General features: G+C 36.2%; 3 protein-coding genes across 3 annotated transcripts in view; 2 read left to right on the top strand and 1 right to left on the bottom strand.

Moving 5' to 3' along the window:
* Positions 1 to 21,904, top strand: part of LOC146401418 (uncharacterized) — a 274,139-nt gene that overhangs the window by 48,001 nt on the left and 204,234 nt on the right. The window lies entirely within an intron of this gene.
* On the top strand, positions 4,203 to 5,165 carry LOC100156119 (olfactory receptor 2B8-like). Its single transcript, XM_001928337.3, has one exon. The coding sequence runs from the start codon at positions 4,203 to 4,205 to the stop codon at positions 5,163 to 5,165; it is 963 nt and encodes a 320-aa protein (XP_001928372.3).
* LOC100157316 (olfactory receptor 2G3-like) lies at positions 12,635 to 13,579 on the bottom strand. The gene has a single exon (XM_021082295.2). The coding sequence runs from the start codon at positions 13,574 to 13,576 to the stop codon at positions 12,635 to 12,637; it is 942 nt and encodes a 313-aa protein (XP_020937954.2). The 5' UTR covers positions 13,577 to 13,579.

Genomic DNA, 21,904 nt, shown 5'->3' with positions numbered 1-21,904 from the left:
CATCATGGGAAGCGCTAACTGACAGATGAGAAAAATTATGCTGGGTAATTCTTCTAAAGCATGAACTGATCTCTTCCCCCAAGCTAATGTAGATTTAGAAAGAAATCTTAAAGGTGTGGGAAATGCCCTAAATAATCAAGTGAATGAGCACCTATTTACCAAGAAACCACATTTCTACATACGTGAAATTTGTAATCTGGAAAGGTTTACCAGTGGGTCTTGGCATCTTTTAAATTCACTTCAGCAAAACAGCAATAGAGTACAGAATGTTTGCTGACATGCACCTTGCAAATGTTTCAATGAGTTTATTATTATGCCAGTTAGATAGCATAAATGGTGTGAAGAGATATAGAACTTATTTCCAGGATCAATTTGATTATGTATCTTGCCCCCAATAATGTCTTATTCTATTGAAGATAAAAAAAAAAGGCTATTTTGTACCGAGGAAGTATAAAGAAAATATACACTAAGAAATATAATATATATTAAGAAAGCATGAAGAAAAAATATTTTGAATGATTGTTGTGAGACATTTGTTTTGATTAAGTAGGATATAAAAATATTTTCTGAATACATCTTCAGCTTGTATTTACTATATGATACATCCCTGTATAATAAAAGCTATTCTTAATAATTATTCTTTCCAAGAAATCTTAAAATTGTAATCCCTCCCTTTCTTTCTTCTCCCCATCCTTCTTTCATTCCTGCCTTCCAAAGGAATAGTGAAAAATATCCTTTGGAGAGGTGGAAGTTATAACTTGCTACTGACTAAATTTTGAATTAGGTGAAGTCTGGCTTCATTTTAATTTTTATTGCCTTCATTTCTATTTTTTATTGTCTTAGACTTCCTTCTCAGGTTGAAAATGTTTCTACACTGTGCAAATAACCACGCATACATAGGAGTTTTCATGTACTGTGGAATGACCTCTTCTTTCCATAAGAATGACTCTCATGTTCATACCAAACAAATCACAATATGAGTGGTGAATGTGGAAGCTGTATAAATTTTATCATGATACTATATTAATCCAAAGGGTTTAAACTTTCATTTTTTTCTTACTGTTTGTCAATTCTGCATATTTGTACCAGGGATTTGACTAACCATAAACAAAATTGATGAGTGAAATAAAATATTTTTAGTCATCGTAGAAATATAACTACATAATAAAAAACAACCAGGATTTAAATATATTGTTTTATTCACATTTATGCTGTTTTACATCAAATCATTGAGTATCCATAACAACCCCTGTGCAAAAGTTACTTTAGTCAATTGCCCAGGAACATAAAACTAATATTATGTTAATGGGATATATGCAGTCTCCACTTTCAATAGCTGCCTCTTTATTTTCATCATGAGTCCTTAGAGGGAATATTTAAAGCATATTCACGTATGTTGCGTGACAATGGAAATATAACAAGGACCCAAGAGTTCTGGTATATATTCTAGTAAGACCATTTCGTATAACCCAATGAAGACCATTTATATAACAAAGTAGGATTAAACAAAAGGAATGTTCCACAGAGGAAATGCCTTGTTTAATAACATCTATTATGTATTTGCTCCTTATAAAAAGACTGCCTAATCACTAAACAAAATTTGGAAAAGTCCAAATTATGTAATGAAAATTACCAATAATCTCAAATCCAAGGATAATTCTAATTATTGTATTTTGTAGTGTGTTTCCTATTCTTTTGTATGTGTGTGTTTACATGTATTTTAGCAATATTCAAAAATTATATCATATTTTATATTATGTCTATTCCTATACTAAGATATGAGAATCATGAATAGGCATAGCATATGTAAAATTAATTTTATTGTTTTATAACAATCTAATCAATTGATAAATATATTCAACATTTCTCTATTCTGAAACATTAAGGTTTGTTTTTTCTAATTTTTCAGTAATGTAACTATAGCAATGATGCCTATGCTAGTATGTAAATATTTATGTGCATTGATTATATATCTAGACTCTGATCTTAAGAAGAAATTGCTACATAAGTGATATTACTAGTATCATTTTAAAATAACATTCCTTTATTCTTTTATTTTATTTTATTTTATTTTATTGTCTTTTTGCTATTTCTTAGGCCACTCCCGCGGCATATGGAGGTTCTCCAGGTTGAATTGGAGCCGTAGCCACCGGCCTACACCAGAGCCACAGCAATGCGGGATGCAAGCCGTGTCTGCAACCTACACCACAGCTCATGGCAACGCGGGATCGTTAACCCACTGAGGGTAGGGATCGAACCCGCAACCTCATGGTTCCTAGTCGGATTCGTTAACCACTGCGCCACGATGGGGACTCCCCTTTATTCTTTTAAATTACTGGCAATGTTTAAAATTTTTCAGTATGAAATATTTATGTTTACATACTAATCTTTTAAAATTACATCTTTAGTAACTTTGCTTTATGACCTTAATTTTAATAGGATTTTTTAATAATTGGAACTCAGGATAGTAATTATGTATAAATTATTTAATTCTATTACTTTATTGTGCCAGCTAGTAAACCAACTCACTGTTCTTTCCAGGCCACAATCCTGTTTTGCTTAATGTGCTTTTCCATCTCTAAGTTCAGACAAGAGTAACTTGAACCCAGGCATACAGATAATTGGAGATGAAGATTTTATGTCTTTACTAGCTAATATCTAATGTTATAAATAAAATATTTTATTAAGTGAATGTTTATTCACACACTACAGGCTTATTCATTAATCCTTCTGGCTACATACAATAGTGTTTAAATGCACAGGATTTCATAAAAACGCTTCACTGAGAGAATCATTTCACAAGTGATTATTATTGTCGTTTTGATAGTAATACTTGTATTTATATGATCTGTTGTACATAGTTCAAAGTTTGAATAAAACATTTTCACTTGAATAGTATATTTGTTTTATACATAAGGAAAAAGAAGCATACAGACAGTGTGTGTTTGTGTGTGCATGATCATATATTTGGTAATTGTGGCATCCAGGACTCAGACCACAGAATTTGTCTAATTTCTTCACAGCTTTTTCCATTTGCTACATAAAATCCATTGTGTAGGCATAGTGTCCAGAAAACGGATTCATGGTAATGAAGCTTTATTACAGGAAAGCCTGTTTTGGGAATTTTTATGCTTAGAAGTAAATGGAGGGAATAGTAAACCCAGCCAAGAAAACCACAAACTACTTTTAGTTCATGTTATTTGATATAAATATATATTACTTGATATAAATGTGTGTGACATAAGCAAAACAAGTGAAAAAAATGTTTGCTATTAGTCCTACCCATGTTAACTCCTACTAATTATCCCTTGGTTAAATATAATAACACATTAGTTCTGTAAGTGTATTGCTTTTGGTTCTTAGAATTTTATCAATATTAACTTAATTATAATAAGTAAGAGAAATACAGAAATCAGAAAGGAGGAGTTCCCATCATGGCACAGTGGAAACAAATCTGACTAGGAACCATGAGGTTGCGGGTTCAATCCCTGGCCTCACTCAGTGGATTTAGGAGCTGGTGTTGCCGTGAGCTGTGGTGTAGGTTGCAGACACGGCTCGGATCTGGCATTGCTGTGGCTGTGGCATAGGCCGGGGGCTACAGCTCCGATTAGACCCCTAGCCTGGGAACCTCCATATGCCGCAGGAGCAGCCCTAAAAAGACAAAAGACCAAACAAAAAAAAAAAAAAAAGAGAGAGAGAGAATTTATCTTCCGTAACTGATAGTGCCTTTCAAAAGTGGTAATTTTCATCTGCTATTATATAAATGCACTAAAATCAGTAAGAGGATGAACTGAATTGGAAAAAAAATGAAATTGGAAAACAGTAAATTCAAGATTTAATTAAATGCCAATGAAATCAATTTTTCTCAAGCTGAACAGATCCAGCATTTCTTTTTGTAACACATATTTTGTAATGCATCTATACTATTTTACTTTTATAATACCTCTATTTAATAAACTACAAGCTTAGTAAATGAAAGTTGTGGGTTAAAACATGGTTGTTAAAATACAGGTATATAATTGCTAATTCTCAGTTTTCTTGCTGAGGGAATAAGAGGAAAAGCATTAATGATTTTATTTGTTTCAGCATCCCCTATCCAGTTCCTTTGTCACGTATATGTTTATGAGTCAGTATTAAGTCTTAAGCAGAGAATAATAAGGTTTCAGAATTCTGACTGTGGTGTTTCCAACAAGTGGGAAGCAATGAGAAGATTCAATAACACTTTCCATCACTCCGGCGGCTTTGTTCTGGTGGGCTTCTCTGAATGGCCCAAACTAGAAATGATCCTTTTCGTGGCCATCTCTGTTTTCTACATAATGACCCTCCTTGGGAATTCAGCCATCATTATCTTGTCACGCCTTGATCCCAGACTCCACACCCCCATGTATTTCTTTCTGGCAAATCTCTCTTTTTCGGACCTTTGCTATACTACCTCCACTGTCCCCCAGATGCTGGTAAACATACAGAGCCACTGGAGAAGAATCAGCTACATAGGATGTGTAGCTCAACTGTTCATTTTCCTTGGTTTAGGATCCACTGAATGCGTACTTCTCTCAGTAATGGCCTTTGATCGTTATGTAGCCATCTGCCAGCCTCTCCATTACACTGTTAGCATGAATTCTCGCCTATGCCAACAACTGGCAGCAGTGGCTTGGGTAACAGGTTTCAGCAACTCCTTGGTGCAAACAGTGTTAACTTTCTTGTTACCTCGCTGTGGTCAGTATCAGGTGGAGAATTTCTTCTGTGAGGTACCTGCCATGCTTCAGTTATCATGTGTCGATACATGGATCAATGAAGTAGAGATGTATGCTGCTGTGGTGGTCATAAAAGTTATCCCGGTTGGATTAATTCTATTCTCTTACATCAACATTGTCAGAGCAGTGGTAAGAATCCAGTCTTCTGAGGGTCGCAAGAAGGCTTTCAACACATGCGGGTCTCATCTGCTGGTGGTCATTATGTTCTATGGTTCAGCCATTAGTGGTTATGCATATATGGCACCCAAGAGCAATTCAGCCAAATTGAAGGGCAAGCTTCTCGCACTCTTCTATGGACTCATAACTCCAATGCTTAACCCCCTCATCTATACCTTGAGAAATAAGGATGTGAAGGGAGCAGTAAAGAAGCTACTAGGGAGAGAACAAGAGCAAGAATGGAACATGGCTTAAAGAATGTAGTCCTTTTATAATTCAAATACCGCATTCCCAGAATGCCTATTGCCAGCTTCCATCATTCCTCCAGCTCCCAAATGACTGTGGCTGATTGTTACTATTATTATCTATGTATTTCATAGAAAGTAAAATATTGATTATTCTCTTCCTGTGATAATCAAACAGAGCTCTAAAAATAATGAATTGTCATAGATTTCAGTGAAATATTGCATTTTCCTATGCCTTTTCTCATGAAGTTTAAAAAGGAATATCAAAATGTGATTTCTTATAATACACTAAATCTGGTGATTAAGGGAACAATCTTGAGACTTGTTTAAAAGGCAGAAAGCTGACTGCTTAAAATGACTAAATTATGCCACAACATTAGCAGAATGCACCTAGAGATAATCCAGAGGAAAATTTATTTCTTCTTCTCATATTCTTTTTTAAAATGCTGTCAGTATAGCTGTTGTGTATCTACTATAATTTTAATCAATATTAGAGTGGGACCACCTCAGGGGGCCAAGTGCATGCTGTGGTCATCTACACTGTTCTGGAGAAAAAGCGGTGCACATATGGAAAGTTCTGTGCAATACCTCCATCTGTTTGTTCACTTATCCAATCCTTCTAGAAGCTTCTTATAGCCTATTTTTAAAAATTCTACACATCATTCAATGGCAGCTTTTCCTTGTGGCTAGCCTACAGAGAACATGTATGTCTCTCATGTTGCCCAATGATCTAAAAACTTCTTGTTGCCCAATCAGTATATATTTTACTCTTGGTGCTCAGTCATCTTTATCAGCATTATAATAGCTATTCTCAGCAAACCAAATGGAAAAATAAAGTTTTCTCTAAATTGAAAGGCAGGAAATCATATAGCGTCTTTACACAGGTTAGATATCCCTAAAACAATGTTGTATAAGTTCTATGCCTTTATGTAATGGCTGTTGGACGAAAGGCTTCCTCTAGGCAAAAGTGTCTGGGCTTGACGCAATTAATAGTCTCTTGCAGGTTCTATGAAAATGGCTCAAATATCTGAAAGAACGTTTCTACTTGCAGTACATCTCTCATTACATTTTTTTAAGTTTATTTCTTTTTTCTTTCTTTCTTTCTTCTTCTTTTTTTTTTTTTCTTTCTTTCTAGGGCTGCACTTTTGGCATATGGAGGTTCCCAGGCTAGGGGTCGAATCAGAGCTACAGCTGCTGGCCTACGCCACAACCACAGCAACACAGGATCTGAGTGTCTGCGACCTACACCAGAGCTCATGGCAATGCCAGATCCTTAACCCACTGAGCGAGGCCAGCGATCAGTCCTGCAACCTCGTGGTTCCTAGTTGGATTAGTTTCCACTGTGCCACAACAGGAACTCCTCTCATTACATTTTAATCACATCTTTTATTCTTATGCAAATTTTTATGTTCACATTAAGAACAGAGGAGAGAAAAATAAATTGATTTTTCTTCTGGGTGGATTTAACACAAAATACATAAAAGCATCCATTCAAAAATTGTAACGCAATAGGTCATTTTATTATGGTGACGTACACTTGCCCTTTGCAGATATGTTTTAGCAGTGACTATATAGTTCATTTCTCCTAAAGAGTGTGGAAATTGAGCTGATTGAGATGTGATAAAATGTCTATCACCTTTTTTTTTCCCTCAAAAACTAATCTTTAAGAGCAGTTTTAGGTTTACAGCCACATTAAGAAAAAGGTTCAGAGATATCCCATCTACCTATTCCTCTCCCCCCCTCCCCCAAAGCCTCCCTGTCAACATCCCACAACAGTGGAATGTACATCTCAGGAAGGACATCCCTTTTAACTACTGAACCTATATTGATATATCATTATTTCCCCAAATTCAAGGCTTACATTAGGGTTCATTTTTGGGGTTGTATATTCTATGAGTTTTAATAAATTTCTGATGACGTATGTCCACCATTATAGTATCATACAGAATATTTTCCCTGTGCTAAAAATCCTCTGTGCTCTGCCTAATTCATCCCTTCTTTCACCCTAACTGCTGGTCTCCATCCTTTTGCCTTTTTCAGATGACATATTGTTGAAATCACTACAGTCTGTAGCCTTTTCAGACTGACCTCTTTCACTTAGTAATATGCATTTAAGAGTTCATTGTATGGAAGTATCACTGTTCATTTATTTAACCACCTACTGAAGGATATCTTGATTGCTTCCAAGTTTTGATAATTGTGAATGAAGCTGGTACATCCGTGTACAGGTTTTTGTGTTAACAAAGGTTTATAACCCCTTTGGATAATTGATTGCTGGATCGTATGATAAGACTATGTTTAATTTTATAAAGAACTGCCAAACTGTCTTCTAAAGTGGGTATACATGTATGCATTTCCATCAGCAATGAAAGGGAATTCCTGTTGCCCCACTTCCTCGTTAGCTTTCAGTGTTGTGCCTGTTCTGACTTTTGACCATGTTAATAGGTGTATAGTGGTATCTCATTGTTTTAGTTGGCATAATTTGCATTTTCCTGATAACACATGATATGGAACATTTTTCATATGCTTACTTGCCATCCATATATTTTCTTTGGTGAGATAACTGTTAAAATCTTTGGCCCATGTTTTAATCAGATTGTTTACTTGTTGAGTTTTAATTGTTCTTTGTATATTTTGGATACAGTCCTTTATGAGGTATTTCTTTTGCAAATATTTTCTCCTATTCTATAATCTATCATCTTTTCATTCTATAATCTATCATCTTTTAAGTTATATGTGTAATTGATTTTTCCTCTTCTGTCTCGAACCTCACATATGTTAATACTATAAAAATATAAATTTCCTTGTCTTTTCTAATATGTATATTTTGTGTGTGTGTGCATGTGAGAGGTACAGGATGTTAAATATTTCAGATATTATCCTTGCATGTATGGTCCAGTAGTTTTTGGTTCTAGTGACACATGGTAATTGTAACTCTAGGCAACTTCCATTAAAACCAATTTAATTCCATTTAAACCAATTTCCACTGATTCTTCAAAATTGTGCTGGATATCATTAGAATAAGTAGTGATTTCCTCTTGTTGTAGGACTTTTATAGCTAGCCTTTATCATATTAAGAATGTTCCCTTCTAATGCTAGTATGACAAATACATTTTTATGTTAGCATGAATGGATGCTGAATTTTACCAAAGGCTTTTTTTGTACCTATTGAAATGATATGTTTTTTCCTCCCTTTATTTTGCTAATGCAGTATATTACATTGATTGACTTTTCAACATTAAAACAACTTTGAATTCCTGGAATAAAATCAGTTTGGTTATAATCTATTTTCCTTTTGATATATTGCTAGAGTCAAAATACTAATACTTTGCTTAGAATTTTTCATTATGTTCCTGAGAGAGACCTATAATTCTCCTCTCTTGAACAAAGTGGGAAGACTTGAGGCTCCTGATATCAACATTTATTATTATGAGACAGCAATTAAAACAATGTCTTATGGGTTAGACAGGGATGATAATGAAACACAATAAAGAATCTGAAACAGACCCACATGAATTTAGACAATAGGTTTATAACAAACTTGATCATGAAGAGAGATGGGGAAAGGGCAATCTCTTAATAAAAAATAGTGCCTTGTCAGTTGGATATCCATAAAAAATTGATGTTTTTCTCTCAAAAATTATTTCACTGTAGATTTTAGAGAACATAAATGTGAATGACAAAACATCAAACCATCTGGAAAATAACACTGACAAATATGTTCATGATGTGATGGGTGGAAAAGTTTTTTAACTAATGCGTATATAGTACTAATATAAGGAAGTCATCAATAAATTAGATTTAATTAATATTAGAAACCTTCTAATCACAAGATACCATTAAGAAAGTGAAAAGGTGAAGTTCCCACTGTGGCTCAGTAGGTTAAGAACCTGACATAGCCTCGGCAAGGATGTGGATTCGATCCCTAGCCTCACTCAGTAGGGTAAAGATCTGGCATTGAGCAAGCTGCAAGGTAGGTCGCAAATGTGGTTTAGATCTGGTGTTGCTGTGGCCTGCAGCTGCAGTTCCAATTCGACTCCTAGCCTGGGAACTTCCATTTGCCACAGGTACGGCCATAAAAAGAAAAAGTGAAAAGGTAAACCATAGAGAGGGAGAAGATATTTATAGTACTTACTACCTCAAAATAGACCAAAATATAAAAATACCTAAAAGTAGACCAAAATATAAAAATATCTAAAAATCAAGACAAAAAAGACAGATAACCTAATAGAAAAATGTCATAAGTCTTGAATAGGTGCTTCACAAAAAATAATACTTAAATGACAAATCAATATACAAAAATGCTCAACTATCTTAGTCATCATGGAAATGCAAATTAAACTTACAATTTAATACCACCGTAAGTTTCCCAGAACACCTAAACTAAAACAGACTAATACTCCCAAGTGTTGTTAAAAGTGTGAGCGGAATAAATTCTCATACATGGCTGGTGGGAGTCTAAATTGGTTCATCCACTTGGAAACTGTTAGGCAGTGTACACACTAAAGCTTAGCATATGCATACCATATTATGCAGGAATTCCATTCCTAGACACACTCACCAAAATAACTAAATTAAAACATTCATACAAGCAGTATTAATAATAATAGTAAAATGATACTATTTTAGCCAAATAGTAAAAAAATCAGTAAATTGTATTATATTCATAATATAGACTATTATATAGCAATGAAAACAAAATACTGCTACATGCAGTATCCTGGATGAATCTCAGAAACAAGTTAAATGAAAAGATTATGTTATGCATTATTCAATTTATGCGAAGTTCAAAAACAAGTAAAACAAACTTTGTTTTTAGAGTATGAGTAGTGATTACCTGTGGGTAGGAAAGTTGAGATAGTGAATAGAATGGGAATGATGGGGCTTCTGGAGAGTGAGTAATGTTCAAGTTTCTCATCTGGGAAGTGATTTCATGTGTTTTTATTTTCTTTTATTTTCATTTTGTGATAATTCATCACATTGACAATCACTTTAGTGTTCACCTCTTCTTCTTCTCCATTTTTTTTGTGGGGGGGCACAGGTGTGGCATATGGAAATTCCCAGGCTAGGGGTCAAATCAGAGCTGCAGCTCCTGGCCTATGCCACAGCCACAGCAACACCAGATTTGAGCCACATCTGCAACCTGCACCACAGCTCATGGTAATGCTGGATCCTTAACCCCCTGAGCACGGCCAGGGTTGGAACCCACAGCCTATGGCTACTAGTTGGGTTAGTTTCTGCCAAGCCACAATGGGAACTCCTAATCTTTTCTTCTTTATGTCAAGAGTGTATAAACTAGAACCTAACGCTAGGAAGAAATACATAGAGCAATTTTTACAATAAATTACTAAGCAGTCTAACTTAAAAAGAATAAACTTAAGTAATGATAATATTTATGTTTTCTATGTATAAGTATATATCACATAAAAAATTTTAAATTATTTTAAAATAATGCAGATTGGTTGGGTTTCTTATTTTATCATATAGCCAAAGTTATTAATTAGATTTAGAAAATATTTTTAAATTCTGAGTTATAGTTTGAGCAAAAAAAAAACTTAGAAAGTTAATCCATCATTTAAAGTAAAAGGATAAATTATTTTAGAAATCTAAGTTTCTTTTAGTTTAGTTTGATATAAACACTTATTTATCTTCGGAAATCAATCATAACTCTATTGCATTTTCAGAGAAATTATATTTTAACTCATTACCTCCCTCTACATGAAGACGAGGAATACTGATTTGTTTACTAAAATATATATATTTATAAAAACTGAAAGTTTTGTAAACTCTTAGGTAGATTAGATAAGTAAGTGTAGTATAAAATCATCTAAAGTAAAAGCAGAAGCATTCATATAGTAAAGACAGAAAGACATATAACTAAATATCATCGCATTTGTCCAGAGGCCTAACTGGTAAGAAATCTTATAGCATTATGACTCCCTTTTGAATCTGGCAGGACATTCTCTTTTCGGAGTTCATGTTCCTTAATAATGACACTGGTTTCCATCAATTTCCCATTAAAGTTTGGGAAATATTAAATCTTGATTTATACAGCTGTAGGAAACCCTCATTTTTCTGTATCAGTTTGTTCAGTTTGCAGTGGCATAGATTTTTTCCTCTCTGCTTTATTTAGTCTATTTAAAGAGTCCTGAAAGAATACTGATTTCAAATTCTTTAATCATTTAAGGTTTTTGGTAAACTAATAAAAGAAGGCTGAGCATGAGAGGTTAGGGATTCAGTTTCCTTTTATTTTAAGGTAGTATACAATTTTATGAAAGCCAAAAATACATGTAAGAGAAAGTGGATGTTAAGATATACAAATTCCATTTTGGCAGACACTGACAATTATTGGCCCTATAATGGATATAGATTTAAATAGTCAGAGTACTGGGGGGAGGAGGAAGAGTGTTCTGACCTTTCAGATGTAGGGACACTCATAGTGGTACAAACCCAAAATGCACAGAGAGGATTCTATAAAAAAATCAGAAAGACACAAAGACTAAAAACCTCCCAACCCTGTATCTCCTATACCAGGAAATATAATTGCTAGAAATATTGGAATCTTCAAACAAACAAACATGCTCACGCACGGGCATGCACGCACACGTGCAGACGCGCACATGTGCAGACATGCACACGCATGCACACACACACACACACACCCCTCAAATGAATTACATTCAAATGCCTCATTTCTCTTCATCTGACAGGGGCTGGATTCCTGAGACCTATCAACTAACAGAAGTCACTTAATCATCTAAATGTAAAAATTAAAATTTAAAATCTACTATTGCTGATGCAAGTGTGGACACAATTGCTATGGACAATCAAAATATCAATGAAAATCTAACTTGACAAAGAATCAGATTAGAACATAAGAAACAAAGGAAAAAGAATTGAAAGTCTTAATCACCAGACTTACCAAAAAGGCTAAGGGAGGGTGAGTTGCAGGATCAAGGAATCCAGTGCAGATAAGTTGGACTTTAGGCTACCTGTTTCTGTTGGTCTAAGGGTAGGATCCAGATGGGCAATGTCTCAGCAGATCACTAGAATAAACTGCTGAGGAGTAACTCAAAAACACCTAGCTCATTAGTAGCACACTGGGTTTATTTATACAAAAGATATCAATCAATAGATTAATTTAACAAGGCAAAGCCAAGATTTACATAAGAGAAAGGGCAGAGAGGGAAGAAAATTAGCTACAGAGATTCTGGAAATAGTCATGTTTGAATTTTATTGAGTAAACAAATTGGCTGACAGATAACAAAGATGTCTATAAACACAATTTAGCTTTGAGTACCTTAATAGGGAGACGAAAGAAAGCAATTTCAGCTGCTTTGGGGTTCTCCAGAATGTCTTGTGAGTTTGGTTTTGTAGCATATATTTCAGGCTATCTCTGGATAATGCCTTCTGGTGTCTTTCCTTCAGCACTTCCACCTTACATAGGCCAGGTCTGTTATTTTACATCATAAGAATTTCTTACTCTGCTGTGCTCTGATCTTTTCGTACCAGCCTCTTCAAAGCCCCCTTTACATCTTTGTTTCTCAGAGTGTAAATGAGAGGGTTAAGGGTGGGAGTTAGAACAGTATACAAAAGGGTTATGAACTTTCCTTGACTGTGGGCATAAGAGCTGCTGGGCTGGATATAGATAGCTGTGATGGTCCCATAGAAGAGGGAAACCACCAATAGGTGAGACCCACAAGTGCCAAGGGCTTTATGCCAGGCTTGAGCTGACCTGATCCTCATTACTGCTTGGACAATGCATCCATATGAGATCAAGATAAGTGCCAGAGGAAGGAGGAGGAGCACCAAGGAACCCACAAAAAGCTGGACCTCATTGGCATGAATGTCTATACAGGCCAACTTGATCATGGCAGGCACTTCACATATAAAGTGGTAAATCCTGTTGTTCCCACAACGGGGCAGCCGAAGGGTGATAGTGCCCTGGATTAGGGTGTTGCCCATTCCGCTCAACCAAGCCATTCCTGCAAGAGACTGGCAAAGCCGTGAATGCATAACCCTGGGATAATGGAGTGGTCGGCAAACAGCAGCATAACGATCAAATGCCATGATAGCCAGGAGAACACATTCAGTGGATCCCAGTGACAGGGATACATAGAGTTGAATGGCACAGCCTATAGGACTAATTGTCTTGGATGGACCATGGAGGTTCCACAGCAGCTGGGGAACAATGCTGGTGGTAAAACATAGGTCAACAAAGGAGAGATTGCTAAGAAAATAATACATAGGCGTGTGGAGAATGGGATCCAGACAAGAGACCAGGATGATTGCTGTGTTGCCCACCAGTGTCAGCAGATAGGAGATTAACACAACCACAAAGAGGATCTTCTCAAGCTGAGGCTGGTCAGAGAAGCCCACCAGTATGAAATCATCTGCTAAACTCTCATTACTCTTCGTCATCACCCTGCTTGTGAAAAGGAGAGATAGTACATATGAAAATATGGATATTAGATAGTGAGAAGCAATTAAAATCAGAAATACAGTTGAGAGAAATTGACCCCAAAGGTGGGCTAGGAGGGTGTGTGCCATTTGGGAGATAGAATGGAGGAGAGAGAGAGCTGTTATGTCTCTAGGAGAAAAGTAAAAGTATGTGGAACTTACAGAGAACTGTTAAAACATATGGTGACATAAAGTAGACCATGCAAGAGGTGATTAATCATTAATTATTGCTCAGTTCTAACAAATTGTATCATTTCCCCCCATAAACCCACCCTCTTCTTCCCATAATGTCATGTAAGATTATAAGTAAAAGAAAGAAAGATGTCCAATCAACAAACATCTTTGTAGCCATTCTATCAGCTGTCAATAGCAAAAAACAGCAAATAAGGATCAGGTATATTTTTTGAAAAAAAATTACATGATTATTTCAGTATCCTACACTGACACATATACATCTCAATGTTGTGCTAAGGATGCAATGTGAAATAATTTTTATATTAAAACAATATGATGATTAAATTAAATTAATCAAGTAATGAAAAGTGTTACTTAATAGATACCATCTATGTAATAATTTTCTTTCAACTTTTTTTAATATAAAAATAGAGGGCCTAGTTTATATGGTATTACAGAGTTTTCAGAGAGAATCATTCTTGTAAGTTGTGAATAAATTTTTAGTGCCTTTTTTTTTTTTTTTTTTTTTGGCTTTTTGCCATTTCTTGGGCCGCTCCTGCGGCATATGGACGTTCCCAGGCTAGGGGTCTAATTGGAGCTGTAGCCACCAGCCTACACCAGAGCCACAGCAACGCAGGATCCGAGCCGCGTCTGCGACCTACACCACAGCTCACGGCAATGCCGGATCGTTAACTCACTGAGCAAGGGCAGGGATCGAACCCTCAACCTCATGGTTCTTAGTCGGATTCATTAACCACCGCACCACGACGGGAACTCCTTTAGTGCCTTATTAAAAACACTTTGCTTTTAATCAGATATTTTATTTTTATATTAATTAAAGGACCTAGAGTTCCTCAAAATTGAAGTTTTTGATTTCATTAAAACTGAAGTATAGCCTGGATTTTTGTTTATATAACTTTATATTATATAGTAGCAGAGTAACAGTCTGTTGGACGCCTTTATAATGTCACTAATTTAGTAGCACCTTAGAAGAGAGTAGATTTATATTTTTAGACTCTACAGGCCAAGTCTAGACAAACTTAGAGACTCTAGATGTGGAAATGAGAAGGAAGTATCAGTGATGGATCACAGGTTTATTATTTTGAACAATTGGGTGTCATCTACAGAGAAACATAAAAGCTGAAAAAATCTTTTGTAGAGACAATACTAGATCTACATATTTCTGCTTATGATTTCTTTAAAAAATGAATAAAGAAATGTCAAACATGACTCAGTCCTTTTTTTGACTCTTTGTCACATACCTTCTTCCTAAGTCATCCACTTGGACATACCTAGGATGCCATAATTAGGAACCATCAGCATTCCCCCCAACAAAAAATTTGTCACTTTACAACTTTCTATCTTATTCATCATTGCATAACTATCCAAACTTAAATTTGAATATGATGAGGACAGCTTTGTATTTCATGCATTTTTACCAATATATTATGTCATTTAGTTTCCTGAAAGGACTTTTAATTCACAGCATCCTAGATGGCAACACATTCTAGGTGGTCTCTTATCTTTTGGTTTGTATTCTTCACTACCTTCCTGTATATCATTGTGAGAATCATACAAAAATGGGATGTTTATCAAGGTAAAAGTTTCATCTCTGAAAATGTAAAATTCTGAAATTTAGTCATTGAATTTAAGGCTCTGTACTATTTCAGTTTCCTTTTCTGTTTTTAAAATTATCTCCCAACATTTATATGTTGCTGTAGCCAAATCAACCTCTCTCCTCACATAAGGTTCTAATTTATTGAAACTATTTGCCAGCCCCATGTCTCCTCCTTTGTATGAATCATCCATATTGTTCACCCTTAACAAATTCTGCTCCCTGTTAATATTCATCAATAGATCAACATTTTTCAAGATGCCCTCAAATCCTTACTCCACAAAACACTTGTCTTTTGAAATCCTGAATTAATTTGTAATGTTGTGTCAATTTGCATAAGGACCTATTTCATTAAGCATGCAAAGTGTTCTAAAATGGAAAATAACCTCTTAATGGGGTAAGATATTTTTCTTAAATATCTTTCATATTATCCCTAGCTTGCAGGTCAATTTTTTTTAACATAGTCAAAACCAAACAAATATGTTTTGAAGAAGCTAACACCTTTTCTCATTCTATTATGCCAATTTCCCCCATTACTACTTGCTGAGTAGCAAAAATTGTGTGTTTAAAATATATTTAAACATAAAGCAATATAACAACACATAGTAACATTAATTTAAAACCAAATATCTATTTCAAAGGACCTACCTTATTTCCTTGCTGCACTAATCCTCCCATTATTCAGTCAAAAAGCTTCAGCATTCTCAGAAACTCTATCAGAAGACTCGTTGTTTTTTTTTGTTTGTTTGTTTTGTTTTTAATGTAAAGCTCTGGGAATTCCCTCACTGGTGCAGTGGGTTAAGAATTGGACTGCAGAGGCTTGGGTCACCACAGAGGTGCAGGTTCAATCCCAGGCCCGGCACAGTGGGTTAAAGGATCCAGTCAGATGCAACCCCTGGCCCAGGAATTTCCATATGCTGTGAGTGCCAACATTTTTTTAAAAAAGTAAAGCTCTGAAATATAGTCCCCAGAAATGTTTTAGGGTGTTTTCTTAAGGTTAACCATATATAAATAGTCTTCAAATATTCCCTCTGATACAATCATCATGTCCATATATATTTAACTCACCCCTTAGCCCAGTTCCATTCATGCACTTGTCCCCAGGAAAACAGAACCCATGAGCATCACGATTTACTGCATCCCACACTTTAAACTGCATATGTTTAATTATGAATGGAGTCTCTTCAATTCTCTGCCAGTCTTGAGAAAATAGAATGATTCGAAGAATATGGGGAATAAAAGCACATACATAAAAACATCCATGAACAAATATAACATAAACATGCATATATGTACGTATCCCAAGTCATGATTTTATCGGAAAGAATTTATATCTTCAATACCTTAACAAACTGTATAATTGGAAGGAATTTAAGAGAACAAAGAGTTAGAAGGAAATTCTTCCAAATGTAGAGAAACTACACTTTCTTGTTTCATATTTCTGCATTACCCCTTTCCTGAAGGTTCATTCTTCAAAATTAAGGGAGCTATACAAATATTGTTTAATTCAAATTGAATTCCTTTTAAAATTAGTAATACTAAGTTTAATATGATGTTCATAAATAGCAACACTTTTGAGTTCTCGTTGTAGCTCAGTGGTAATAAACCTGACTAGTATCCATGAGGACATGGGTTCGATCCCTGGCCTCACTCAGTGGGTTGGGAATCTGGCGTTGCTGTGCGCTGTGGTGTAGGTTGTAGTCACAGCTCAGATCCCATGTTGCTGTGGCTGTGGTGTAGGCCAGCAGATGCAATTCCAATTCAAGCCCTAGCCTGGGAACTTCCATATGCCACAGGTGTGGCCCTAAAAAGAAAAGAAAAGAAAAAGAAGGAAACAACAACACTTTGTAGAAAGTAGACATGAAAACTGGGTAAATTATTGGCTAGGGTGGTTTGAGGAAGACAGACATGAGCAGTTGTTATGTTTTCTGTATTTAGATACATATATATATATACAAGAGAAAATATGCAGTTCTCATTATCTCCTCACCTCTGAAAATTTTGTCCTTTGCTCTTCTAATTAATTTAGTAAGTCAGGAAGGTGATGATGATTAAGCTTTCCAGAACCACAAGGTTCTGAATATGCATCTCTAAATCCAAGACAAAGTTGGGGTAATAGTGTTTATTTCTGGAGCCAGAACACACTGAATTTTGTAACTATAGCAGGAATTGCTATCAAGTCCAGAAGGGGACCTTAGGGACTCTACATTCCTAATAGGGCAATTAATACCAAGCACAATAGTGACCAAGAGCAAAGGTCTCTTAGGGAAATGTTACAGAATGAAACTTCTGATCACATAGATCTTCAGTCTTGAAGACTTAGACCTCAATTCGTATGCTAAAATAAAATCTTGGAAAAGTGAAAATAAAGTTCTCATCTTCAGCATAGTACATGTATAAAAGCATGATTTCTGTGAAATTATCACTGTCACTATCCTATTTAAATAATCACTATGTAAATAGAACATAATTAGCAAGACCTCAGAAATGGAACACATGTACATGTGTCACAAACTGAAGTGTGCCAATAGGATAGGTTTTCATGTGTGGGTTTTGTTTCAGGAAGATTACAGCAGAAAACTTAGTAGTAAAATATTTACCTCAGCCAGCATTTCCAAAACTTTTCAAAAGTTTCTCTGGTCAAATAAGTTTGAAAGACTCAGCATAAACACTCCTTAGAAATTCACAAAATGTACCGGTACAGTAAAGCCAGTGCCTGTTTTTATTAGCTCTCTTTTAGAACATCACCAAATTATTTGTCCACAAAGCATTTTATTGAGTAATGCTTGTGAATATCTCATGTAAATAGGATAGTAGAATAAGTTTTCAGAGACCCTTTCCTAGAAATACATATTTAAAAATAAAAAGGGCAATTGGATATTGACATCACCTGGGAATGAGTAGCTGTAGTCATACAACAAAAATGGATTTTATGAAGAGTGATCTTGAAATTTCTGGGGTCAGGCTGAAGAGGACAAAGGAAACACTTACCTCACTTATGACTCCAAGAGGATCCTGAAACTGGACCCAGTGCATTGTCTTCCCTAAAAACAAGCTGAGGGAGTTCCCTTCGTGGCTCAGCAATAGCGAATCCAATAGCATCCATAAGGATGTGGATTTGATCCCTGGCCTCACTCAATGGGTTAAGGATCTGGCATTGCAGTGAGCTGAGGTGTAGGTCACAGATGTGGCTCAGATCTGGCATTGCTGTGGCTGTGGCTTAGGCCAGCAGCTACAGCTCCTATTTGACCCCTAGCCTGGGAACTTCCATATGCCTCTGGTGTGGTCCTAAAAAAAAAAAAAAAAAAGCTTCAAGTAGACATTTTACATAGATAGGTGTAATTTATATATACACACATATATAGATAGGTGATAATGGATTTGAAATAAAGATATACACAGATGAAATTAGGTTAATTAATTTTAACTGGTTTTAGGCATAGAATAACCAAAGTTATAAATTATTATTTAAAAAATTAAGAGTATAAGAATTAAGAAATGATGAATAAAAACATTTCAAACATTCTAATATCTTCTCATTTCTCTTTCTACAGTTTGTAGAAAATACGATTAAAGGTGCTTATAATAATTTGAGAGTAACTCAGTTATTTAATGCTTATAGCACCAGATGGAAGCAAAGAATCTGGAAAAAAATGGCAAAACTCATGAAAAGAAAGAAAAAAATAGAAAAGTGTTAAATTTTTAAAAAATTGAAAAAAGTGGTGAGGTCAGCAGAATTGTGGAATAAGAGGCTACAAGTGCTCATTCTCCAACAAAAACCTCAAAAAGGAAGCATTATTAACACATATCAAAATTAACATTTCCAGAATTTTGGAAAAATAGTCAAAGGATTATAGCAACAAACTAAATGCTGAATGAAGATGAAGGCAACTTGAAAATGGCAGGAGAGTTTTGTGGTGTCTTTACTTGTCCTTGTTCCACCTACTCTTGGACACAGAATTAAAGTGTTGGCAGCCTGAGTTCCCCGTATGAGACCCCGGACCCTGACTCTGGAGGGAACAGAGCAGACCTTCTTTACAGATTATGGTGTCTGTTTTAACCTGTCTGGGAGCCACTGGAAAGGCTGATGCAACATGCTCATCTTTGTTTCACCTAACTCAGAACACAGGCTGCAAAAGTGGCTGGTGTTTCTCAAAAATGTGGCAAGGCAAACTAACAAACGCGGGTGCCTCTGGGAAAAGACTATGAGTTGGGACACATGAGGGGTTGTCTAAAGCCCAGAAGCAAAGGATGGAGTATATTCTTTGGAAAATTAGAACATTCAGGAGCATCCATGTATATGGGTGTAGTGGACTGAAAGTTTGTGTACCCCTAAAATTTATATGTTGAAAATCTAATGTGATGATATTAGGAGTTAGGACATTTGGTAGGTAATTAGGTCTTAAGGAGAGAGCCCTCATGAATGGCCACAATGCCATTATAAAAGAAATCCCAAAGAGCTCTTTTTCCAAGTAGGCACTTTGTCAAACTCATGTGTAACTTGAAGATTACTATGATTTATTAGTTTGAAGCCTTTACAATAAGCAGAATAAAAGTTAACTGTATCAATACAACACGAAAGTTACTTGTGTAGTTTTCAGAAGTATTTTTTGTGTGTGTGTCTTTTTGCCATTTCTTGAGCCGCTCCCGCAGCATATGGAGGTTCCCAGGCTAAGGGGTCCAATTGGAGCTGTAGCCGCCGGCCTACACTGGAGCCACAGCAAAGCAGGATCCAAACTGCGTCTGCGACCTAACCCACAGCTCACTGCAACGCCGGATCCTTAACCCACTGAGCAAGGGCAGGGATCGAACCTGCAACCTCATGGTTCCGAGTCGGATTCGTTAACCACTACGCCAGGAAGGGAAATTCCAGAATTATTTTTGATCATTATTTTGTTTAATTCAGATAAAAATTACAATCTGAGTATTTTAGGAGTTCTTGCCATGGTACAGTGGGTTAAGAATCTGACTGCAGTGGCTCGGGTGGCTGCAGAGGTGGGGGCTCGATCCCCTGCCCAATGCAGTGGGTTAAGTGATCCAGCATTGTTGCAGATGAGATTTGATCCTTAGCCATAAAAGGTGTAGCCATAAAAAATCTGAGTATTTTATAGAAATAGTTTAGAATGGTCAGAGGTTTGGTTTGCAGTAGTTTATTTCACTTGAATTCATAACATAGTATGTACACAGTTCATAGTATGTACATAGTATTACATACTTAGCAGTTACCTATTATATAGGTTATTCATTATATTTAACTGTATATAAGATGTAGATTCATATTTTACATTGTCTTTTACATTTACTTATTTTTCTTCCTAAATGTTAGTATTTGCCGGCAAATAAAGACAGACCTGTTTGTGGCAATTCCTGAGGGACAGAATCAAACTACATCTTGAGCCTCTCTAGTGAGAAGAAAATGTTCCCAGGGGGAGGGAGGGAGGATGTGGATTCAGAACAAGGAGAAATACTGAATACTGAAGTGTAACATCTTCCTTTTTGCTTCAGGAAGGAAGAAAGCCCAAATATATCATGATGTAATCAGCACAGCCCGGCGTCCGGCGTGTGTGTGTGTGTGTGTGTGTGTGTGTGTGTGTGTGTGTGTGTGTGTGTGTGTGTAGCTGAGGGCTCTGCTAGGACATAATGCTCTCTCACGAGACATGAGCTTCCTGGGATCAGACACGGTCCTGACGACAACAAAAGCTTCTCAGTGCATAGCCTTAGAAGTGAGGACTGGGGAGCTTTACATCCTCTGAATTTGGGGAGGTTAGAAGGAGAGTGTGCAGACAAGATCAGGGAGTGGCTCCTCAGAAGCCAATACCATCTACTTTTTCCCCTCAAATATTATGAGTAAAGGTATGTGATATAACTGATGTCTTAAGAAAAGAGGGTTGTGGAAGTTGGTGCATTAGTGAGAAAAAGGGTAGCCCATACCCAAAGCATTATTCAGGTCTGGCCATTTTATTTTTATTTTTATTTTTTCGCTTTTTAGGGCTGAACCTGTGGCATATGGAAGTTCCCAGGCTAGGAGTCTGATCGGAGCTACAGCTGCCAGCCACAGCCACAGTAATGCCAGAGCCGAGCCAGATCTGTGACCTACACCACAGCTCACGGCAATGCCGGATCCCTGACCCACCGAGCAAGGCCAGGAATCAAACCCACATCCTCATGGATACTAGTTGGATTCTGTTCTGCTGTGCCACAACAGGAACTCCTGGCCATTATTTTTAATCAGTAATTTTCTCCTTCTCTGGAAAGCATAACAATTTATTCAATTTGCCAGTACCCTGCCATAAAATTTCCGTGAGCTCCTCTAAATTAATCATTTCGTGGGAAATAGATATAGCTCCTAGTGTTGGGGGGTGGAAATGTCTAGATCCTCCAGCACATTTTAATCCAATCAAATGATAATATGGTTTCCGCTGGTTTATGTTAAGGCATCACCCAGGTAAATATTAGGTTCTTGATGAAATTGCTATGGGGAATTGTGGAAGGCGACGGGA

This window comes from Sus scrofa, chromosome 7 (assembly GCF_054392235.1).
Source record: "Sus scrofa isolate SSC_HxYL_T2T_F1_AM1 chromosome 7, Sscrofa_HxYL_maternal_Yorkshire_Landrace_v2.0, whole genome shotgun sequence".
Lineage (NCBI taxonomy): Eukaryota > Metazoa > Chordata > Mammalia > Artiodactyla > Suidae > Sus > Sus scrofa.
Note: the sequence above shows the minus strand (reverse complement) of the source record. Positions and strands in the feature narration are given on the sequence as shown.

What these genes read in the sequence shown, in the direction of transcription:
- LOC100157316 (XM_021082295.2), bottom strand. Translation starts at nt 13,576, where the DNA reads ATGACGAAGAGTAATGAGAGTTTAGCAGATGATTTCATACTGGTGGGC.
- LOC100156119 (XM_001928337.3), top strand. Translation starts at nt 4,203, where the DNA reads ATGAGAAGATTCAATAACACTTTCCATCACTCCGGCGGCTTTGTTCTG.